This window comes from Mus pahari, unplaced genomic scaffold (assembly GCF_900095145.1).
Source record: "Mus pahari unplaced genomic scaffold, PAHARI_EIJ_v1.1 scaffold_10583_1, whole genome shotgun sequence".
In the NCBI taxonomy this organism is placed as follows: Eukaryota; Metazoa; Chordata; class Mammalia; order Rodentia; family Muridae; genus Mus; species Mus pahari.
The window spans coordinates 8,730-17,820 of record NW_018391727.1 but is presented as its reverse complement, the minus strand read 5'-3'; the positions used below and the strand labels follow the sequence as shown (position 1 = coordinate 17,820).

Here is a 9,091-nt window from a genome sequence, read left to right as displayed (position 1 = left end):
AGACAGGGTGCAAGTTGGTAGGCCAGTGACTCAATATCATGACTCTATTCATCAGGCGGACAGCGCATGATCATTCAGGTGCACACAATCAGGTTTTTGGTAAACAAGCAGGGAATCATGAGGCTTGGCAATGAGCCAGGAGACCATTTTGGCTGCCACTTCCCACACACACACACAAAAATGTTTCTCCTAAAATATATCTGTGAAGCTGAATTTTTCTGTGTTTCAAATATTTTTTAAAAACAGCTAAAATGAAGACACAAAATTCTATGACCTATGGCAGGGAAGATGAAAATAAGGACTCCCAGAAATGGTGAATATCTAAAAGGCTCTGCTTATATCATCATTTCATTTTGGAAACAGTTCTTTCTCTTTTATTCAGCTTACATGCAATTAGTTATCAATATCTGAATGGAATCAAAACTCTCAAAACATCTAGTTCCCACCATGATAGATATAGAGTGATATACTCGACCCAAGCACAGTCACCAGAGAAGACTACACAATGTCTAAGCATTTACAGAGATTCTGGCATTGAAATGTTTGAAAATTGCTGACTTACAGGCCTCTGGGCTAGGAATCAATGATATGTAACTTGGACCAGAGGACAGACCTGTGCTTAGACACTGATGCCAGAATTAAAAGCTATAGTAATGGTGCAAAGTGGGGAAGCAATAACATAGAAAACCCCCACACCCAGGAATTGGTCTCTCCAAGACCCAACCCATCAGGTCTACATCACTACGTTTGGGAAATCTAAGAGAAGCCAATCAGCATCAGCCACATCAGGTTATAAAGTGAAGAGATACAGGGCCTGATTGAGACTCAACAGGGAGGATGGAGAAGCCTGGACCCTNCNCCCTCCTCCTCCTATTGGTGGCCAGAGACCTGACCCAGTATTGTACAGGTGGGTGAGAGGCGTGGAGGGAACTGGCATTTTAGGCAGCAAGACACTGCATTTGAAATCCAGATCTCTCCACTTTGCTCCTTGAATAACCAGACCCTTCCTGATCCCCTAGGTAAATCACCCCTGAACATCTCCTGTATCTCAGGTCCACAGACACAATATCACCCCTGCTCTGCACTCTACAAACCTGCTCTGGATCCAGGCTGAATAGTCACGGTCTCAATGTGTACCACCCACAGGCTCACACTGGCTGCTGACTTTCAACATTGTAATTTTGGTGCCTGGCATGTTGGATCCCCAGTTTATACAGCTTGGATATGTAGATTCCACACAGTTTCAGGTATTCGACAGCAAAGAACCAAATGCAAGGATGCAACCTCGGGCTGCTTGGATGAAGCAGGAGCCACCTGAATATTGGGAGAAAGAGACACCAAAAGCCCTTGGCTTGTCACTGTCAGGAAGACTAATTCTTGTGTACATGGTGAATTACAATAATCACAAGGAGAATGGTAAGTGATCTCAGGACTGAGGTTGTAACTCCTCAGTGCCCTCATGGTCTGGCCCAATAAGTTCCACTCTATGTCCCCAACTCAGAGATACAACCATAGTCATAGAGACCTGGTGATTTTAGACCCCAGAAGACTACAGGCTGGGTAAGGGTTTAGTTGGGGAAAAATAACTGAGATGGGAGAGAAGCCTCATAGTGACCAAAGGCTGAATGGGTGTGGGACAGACTATCACACCCTGCAGGAAGTATATGGCTGCAATGTGGAAAATGATGGGATTTTCCTCGGTGGTCGCTACCGGCTCACCTACTATGGCTATGATTCCTTAATCCTGAATGAAGACCTGAACTCTTTGACTGCAAAGGGCATAGTAGGTGAAAAATTTAAGACACGCCAGGAGCAAGGAGGCATGACAGAAAGTTGGAGGACTTACCTGCTAGGGGAGAATATGGAAAGCCTTCTTAGATGCCTGGACCTTGGAAAGGAGACCTTGATGCACTCTGGTAAGAGAAACACTTACAAACCTCTTCTGCTTTCTGACATTGTAGCTCCTGACTCCCGGAGGCCTCCTCCTCAGCAGGTGGCAGGTGGAATTCTTACACTGTCTTGCATCAAAGGCGAAAGGGAGCTCCTCACTGTCCTGACTCAACATGAGATTGGGACTCTCCAGAGGATTCTCCCTTCTCTGAGGACAGCTCAGTGTGGCCATAAAACAGCAGTTCCCTTCGATCTGCATTGTACATCATGGCCTCTCTCAAGCCTGATCACTGTCCTTGCAAAATGGCATTGAATGTCTGGCTCCAGGGTTACTGAGTCCCTAGACCCCTCCACAGTCAGATCCAGAAGTCTATTTGTAAAGAGGGAGACCCACAGTATCCTAGTCTGTGTTGACTCATGGTTATTGTAAAATATTCCAAGGAATACATCATCCAGATCCTGAGTTTAGGCTTCTGGGTGGACTCTGCTCCCTCCCTCATCCAAGTCTATCACCCTTTATAGGGATGGTGCCATGAACACTACTCAGGCCCCAGGAGGAGTGCAAAATACCTGATTTTTCCAATTGTTAACCTCAGGTGGCCCCCAAACACATGTGACCCACCATGTAAGATCAGAAGGGAATGTCACCCTGAGGTGCTGGGCCCTGGGCTTCTACCCAGCTGACATTACCATGACCTGGAAGAGAGATGGGAAAAACCACACCCAGGACATAGAGCTGCCAGACACCAGGCCTGCATGTCATGGAAACTTCCAGAAGTGGGAAGCTATGGTGGTTCCTTCTGGAGAAGAGCTGAGATACACATACCATGTGCATCATGAAGGGTTACCTGAGCCTCTCACTCAGAAGTGGGGTAAGGAGTGGCTGTGAGCAAAAACTCTGCTGTCAGGAAAAATGTGAGCTCTTTGAAAAGAAGAGCTGGATCAGGGTTTAGAGCTAGGGTCAGACTCCTCACTCTCCCTTCTTTCCATCCTCAGAGCCTCCACAAACCATCCCCATCATAGCAGTTCTCATCAGCCTGGTTCTTGGAGCTTTGGTGNTAGGAACTGTGGTGATTTTTCTNATATGGAAGAAATAAAGGTAAGAAAGGNGCAGTGTCTGAATACTTGTCTCTCTACAGATCTNCAGACCAAGCTATAAATGTTCCCTGCCACATTAGAGGAAAGATATATCCACTCAGGCACTGGAACTTTTGTGCTGACATTAACTCTATCATAAAGCATAAAGGAAATATAGATAGATCCACTGCCCTCTTGATAGAGGGCATGGAGACCTGATTCTGATTCCCCACAGACAGAGAGATGTCAAAAAGAAGGGCCCTGCTGAGAACACACCTACAGAAGGCCCATTAGTCCTCTTTACTTACTCTCTTCCATTGTGTTTCTCCTCTGTCCCTGAGCTGCAGTCACAGTTCAAGAAACTTCCCTGGGGTTTGACCAGGAGAATCTTCTACTCCCACAACTTTACTGCTTCTACAGTCTCTCACTGGCTGTGTTTTTCCCACAGGTGGGAAATAGGCACCTATACTTCAACTACCAGTAAGTAAGTTTGAGTTGGTTCCTAAAACCCATACAATGGGGAAGAGAAGTACCCATTGTTGGTATGCACACATTTTGTCTCTGGGCCCTAATGCTGTGGACCCTTAGCAGGTCTTATGCTGTACTGCCATAGGCATGGACAGTGCCCAGAGATCTGATACATCTCTCCCATTAGATAGGAAGAGCTCAGAGAACATATTCCTGACCTGTGTGACTTGCTAAACTGAAACTGTTGTTTATCTGATTGGTATGATCATTGAACAATCACCAATCAGAAATTTGTGCTTCATTATTTACTTCTATAGTGTGAGATACCTGCCTTGTGTGACTTTTCTTTTAATGACTAGCATCTGTATCCAGGTCTCTGTCTCCTGTAAAGACAACATAAGGAACTGACTTCAGCCTAGACCTGAGCATGACTCCCCTGCACACTGACCTATGTTTTCTCTAGTCATCTCACCTGATCCAGGAGAGGCAGGCCTGGGAGACCTCCATCAGAGTCTGACCTTTAGTTTCCAATGAGTTTTAAATTTATTCTTCCTACTTCAACATTAGGATTTTTGTCAGTGTGTGTGTGTGTGTGTGTGTGTGTGTGTGTGTGTGTGTGAATTTTTCTCATGGTTTATTTAATGAGTAAACCAGATCAAAGCATGATGAATAAAATAGTAACTCTGTCCTGAGAAGTTGAAATCCATTATTTTGGTCTTCTCTGTCTTTTTCCAGGTGCCATTTTTTTCTCTTCAACCTCATATCTAAATTGATTAATTTCTCTTTCTAATAAATTAACTTTGATTAATATTTGTTGTCTTTAATTTTTTTCTTTCCATGTCAAGAATCTCATTTTCACTTATTAGAGGTTTCTTGTAAATAACACTTTCATTTCTTCAGATGATAAGATGACAGTTGGACCCAAGTTGGGGGAATACATGGCTTGGTCTGAGCCCAGAGCATGTCTTCTTTTCTAACCCTAGGCCTGAAAGATTCCAGCCTCCATACAATCTAGTCTTCCCTGCTGACTGGTTAAATCTGGCTTCTCTCAACTTCTGACTGAATTGCTTTGTTAGCAACATTCTAATTTTGGTGATTTTTTGGGGGGTTTTTGGAGATGGGGTTTCTCTGTATAGCCCTGGCTGTCCTGGAACTCACTCTTTAGACCAGACTGGCCTCGAACTCAGAAATCTGGCTGCCTCTGCCTCCCAAGTGCTGGTATTAAAAGTGTGCACCACCACACCTGGCTGGGGATTTTTTCTAATCTTCTGGATCCTTCTCATTCTCAGGGTGGTTCTTTTTTCACTTGTGTCCTGCATGTTCTCTCTATAACCTAACTTTGTATAATTGTTCTAATAAAACTGCACAGCACATAACACACCACACTTTCTTTCTTGCCAATGTTCTTATGAGAGTTGGGCATATCCTATTTCTGACTTGTTCTATCAGATCTTTCTCTAATTAATCATTTTCTCTGGCCCTCAATTAGATATTGCTTTCAAACATGGTTACTTATTTCTACAAACTATTACTTCATTGTTAGGTCTGGCAGGATTTTCTCTGTCCAATTCCATTAAAATATTAGTGCAGCAGGAGGCCTGTGAGTGAATGATAAAAATGGAGGTAGCAGAAAGAGTTGCATGAACAGAGAGCAACACAAAGGAGATGAAGAAGCCAGGATGAAAGTGGACAAACAAAAAGGAAATGCTGATCCTGCATGGTTTTAAATAGCCACAGGTAGTTATGAATATGATATAGGGATAGAGTGTCTGGGTGGTAGTGGCACACACCTCAAATCCCAGCACTTGGGAGACAGAGGCAGGCAGAATTCTATGTTCAAGGCCAGCCTGATGTACAAAGTGAGTTCCAGGACAGCCAGGGTACACAAAGAAACCCTGTGTGGAAAAAAAAAACATAAAGGGATAGAATAATTGGGATCATGTGTATGATCTAGGTGGACAGTTTGTATCATTATCAATTACCTCTGTAAATATTGTGTGGTTATCTTGTTCATTAATAGAGAATTTATTGATATATAAATCTGACTTGTTAATTATAAACTTCTATAGGTTGTTTCTACTGAGTTGATGGGTGTTCTGGCAGCTGGCTGTGGGGAGGATGGGTGTTGTATGGGTCTCCATGGCAGTGAAAGGACCTCGGGAGCTCCAGCACTGCAGGAGAGTTGGCAGGCAGACAGGAACTTGGAGGTTCTATTCTATATCTCTCAAGAGTTACAGAGAAAAGGTATGTACTAAGGGTATGTCTGCATGTATGTTGGATTGTATCTTTGGATAGGATCCCTTGCCACAACAGCAATGGTACTGGATTAAAATTCCTCCACTGTTTCTTTTCTTTTTATTCTGTAGTAAAATCAGGACCATGATTTTACTATAGATTAAGTTTTATTATATAATTTATTTCACATATAAAGACAATTATGGATAGATACTATGTGGGTATGGTAATGGCCTGGGGTTTGTGAATAACTGAGTCAGAGTCAGGCCTGGGCAGACAAAATCTTGCTCTTGCCTGAAAAATAGGCTTTCTCTATTTCGCTCATCACTTCAAAGTGCAGGGGTCTCCTGCAGAAGTTGCACTCAGCTGATGAATGTGGCTTCAGTTCCAGCCGAACTCGCTTCCACGTGACCAGCAGCTTCTCCAGGAAGAAGTTCATCATCTGCGGTGTGTGATGCGGGGTGGGGGCAATCCGCAGGAGCTCCTCCCTGAGAGGCACTTTTGGGTAATTGATGGCCTGGACATAGATATTATGCCTGGTCACAGATCTCTGTGTTCTTAGCAGCATCGGCAACCCGCACAGGGATGATATGACTGGGACAGTGGATGACTGGGAGGCCAGCGTCCATCAGCATCTGCCTCAGAAGCTTGACATTGCGCTGGTACAGGCGGCGAAGGGCACAGCCCTCGCTGCTCTTCAGGATCCGCACAGACTCCAGGGCTCCAGCCAGCAGCATTGGTGGCAGGAAGGTGGTGAAGATGAAGCCTGCAGCATAGGAACGTACGGTGTCGATCAGCAAACTCGTGCTGGCAATGTATCCTCCAACACAGCCGAACTCTTTACCAAGCGTCCCAGAGATGATGTCCATTTTTGGCATGACTCCATCCCGATCACCGATACCTCCACCTCGAGCTCCATATAGCCCCACTGCATGGACCTCATCCACAAACGTGATTGCCCCAAACTCATGGGCCACATCACACAGCTCTTCCAGTGGGCACACTGCTCCATTCATTGAATGGACAGTTTCAAACGCTACTATCTTGGGGACCTAGGGGTCGGATCTCTGTAGCAGTTCTCTGAGATGGTTGACATCATTGTGGCGGAAGATATACTTTGGCACTCGACTGTTGCAAATCCCTTGGATCATGAAGGCATGGTTCCCGGAATCAGAGTAAATTTCACAGCCTGGCATCATCTTAGCCAGGGTGAAGAGGGTGGAGTCGTTGGCCACAAAACAGGAAGTGAACAAGAGCACCGCATCTTTGCTGTGGACGTCGGCCAGCGCCTGCTCCAGTTCTACGTGGAACTTGCTTGTTCCAGAAATATTCCTAGTTCCACCCGCTCCAGCACCATGCTGTTTCACAGTCTCTATGACAGCCCCACACACCCGTGGGTGTCGACTCATGCCTAGGTAGTCATTACTGCACCAGACTGACACCTGCTTTTTGGTTATGAGGGAGTCTGTGTAGTCGTCTGCCATTGGGAAGATTTGTGCTCTTCGGTACACAGTTTTAAAAACTCGGTAGGTATGGTCATTTTTTTCTCATCAATTTTCTTCTCAAAGAAATGATCATATTGAAAAGTGGAAACAGACTTTGGCAAGTTATGCTGAAGAAGATGAGACACCCTCTCTGGCCTCTGCTTTAGCATGATGTCCTGGAAGTTCTGCAGCAGCCGGCTTGGATCCTCCCCACCGGTTTTCACATTAACCAGGCTGGGAGGCACTGGGCTTTGAGCAGCTTCTTTCCTCACAGCATGCATTTCCTGCACATCCTCCTGGAGCTCCAGATTGGACTTGCGGAAGACGCTGCTGCCAGTCTGGCTCAGCTGGGCCACCAGGAAAGGGCACTTGCTCCCAGACCCCTGGCTTGCAGTCCTCCACTGTTTCTAAACAGAAGTCCTTACACATGCAGCATGGAGCTCTCTACCCTACATCAAATTGGGTCTGCCACTGTTCCTGCTGACCAAAAGGACTCTCTGAAACAATGTTGGACAGGTTGCTTGGCTCTCACTGAGCTGCTCTTTTGTTTTGTCTGTCACTTACAAACATTCCCTTTCACTATCTGAAGATCCACACAGTGGTTTGTTTTATTTTTGTGGTTGTTTTACCTGCATGTATGCTTGTCTCTGTAACACTTGTATACCTAGTACCCATGAATGACAGAAGAGGATCTCAATTCCCCTGGAACTGGGGTTACAGACAGTTGGGTACTATCATGGAGACATTAGAATCCAAACACATGTTCCCTGGAATGACAACCAGTGTTCTTAACAAATAAACAATTATCAAGTTGTCCTAACAACTGAGCTATCTTTATGCCCTTTAGTGTGTGTGTGTGTGTGTATGTGTGTGTGTGTGTGTGTGTGTGTGTCTGTGTCTGTGTGTGTGTTTGTGTTGTGTATATGTCTCATTTTGTGTATGTCAGTAAGTATAAGGTAACAAGCCATATGGCAGAATATAGATAAAAATAAATAGGTTACTCTAAGTTTTAATATAGTCTGAGAACGGCATAGGTATATGGCCAAGGTGTGTGTAAATTTATTTTGATGCTGAGTTTTATTTCTGAAGGCCTAGGTGTTGGGAGGAAGAATTGGAACCTAAGTTCCACACAGAAAGATCATGGAGCACTCCAAGTGAAAGGCTGGAACAAACAAATTGATAAGTCTAAAATTAAAGTTAAACTTATTCCTAGATAAATATATCAGTGCTCCTATGTAAAAGACACAGTGCCCTCTGTCACCAAAAATAGCTGTATTCTTTGTGTGAAACTTATCTATTTTGGCTAAACATGGTTACCACCCCTCACCAAAGAATCAATCTGACACCAACACAGAGAATCATGACTGCACACAATGCCGAAGAGATCAACAGATCATGGGGAGACCAGTCCCCACTGCCATATCAACATTAGAGCTCCTACATCTATGCTTCTGGACAGAGGAAATGGAAAGATGATAAAAGCCAGAACACCAGGAGGTCTGGTGTAGAACAGTATTTCCTAGAAATAACTGCATATATAAGACAGGAGCAACAGCAGCAAAACATGGTGATGTGAAAGAGAGAACTTCTGTGGGGCTCCACCCCAAGATGAAGAATTGCAGGCAACTGATGACTGCTGAGCTAGAATTAGCCTCTCCAGGGATGAACCTCTTATTGGATGGCCAGAGGACAGAGGTCAGCCCTGAAACCATAGACTCACAAACAACAAAAACAGACTCAGCATGTTGCATTCATATACCTGTGTGTGGAAACACAGGCACTCATAGATTGTTACCTAAACAGAATGGGTAACATAGAAGATGAAAGAAAAAGTGATTAAGGGGAAGAACTTGTATCCCGACCTGCGGGACATATGTTATTCCATGGTCCTCGAGGGGGATTCCAAACCTAGAGAGGAATGGGATAAAGGAAGAGAC

At 44.6% G+C, this 9,091-nt stretch overlaps 1 protein-coding gene and 1 pseudogene across 1 annotated transcript; one reads left to right on the top strand and one right to left on the bottom strand.

Annotated features, from left to right (window-relative positions):
* Nucleotides 1–837: 837 nt before the first annotated feature.
* On the top strand, nucleotides 838–2,987 carry LOC110314674 (patr class I histocompatibility antigen, A-2 alpha chain-like). Its single transcript, XM_021188922.1, has 5 exons — nucleotides 838–907; nucleotides 1,147–1,416; nucleotides 1,641–1,916; nucleotides 2,487–2,762; nucleotides 2,887–2,987. The coding sequence occupies exons 1-5, from the start codon at nucleotides 838–840 to the stop codon at nucleotides 2,985–2,987; spliced, it is 993 nt and encodes a 330-aa protein (XP_021044581.1).
* A 2,945-nt stretch (nucleotides 2,988–5,932) lies between these two features.
* LOC110314675 lies at nucleotides 5,933–7,789 on the bottom strand (annotated as a pseudogene).
* Between the last annotated feature and the right edge of the window lie 1,302 nt (nucleotides 7,790–9,091).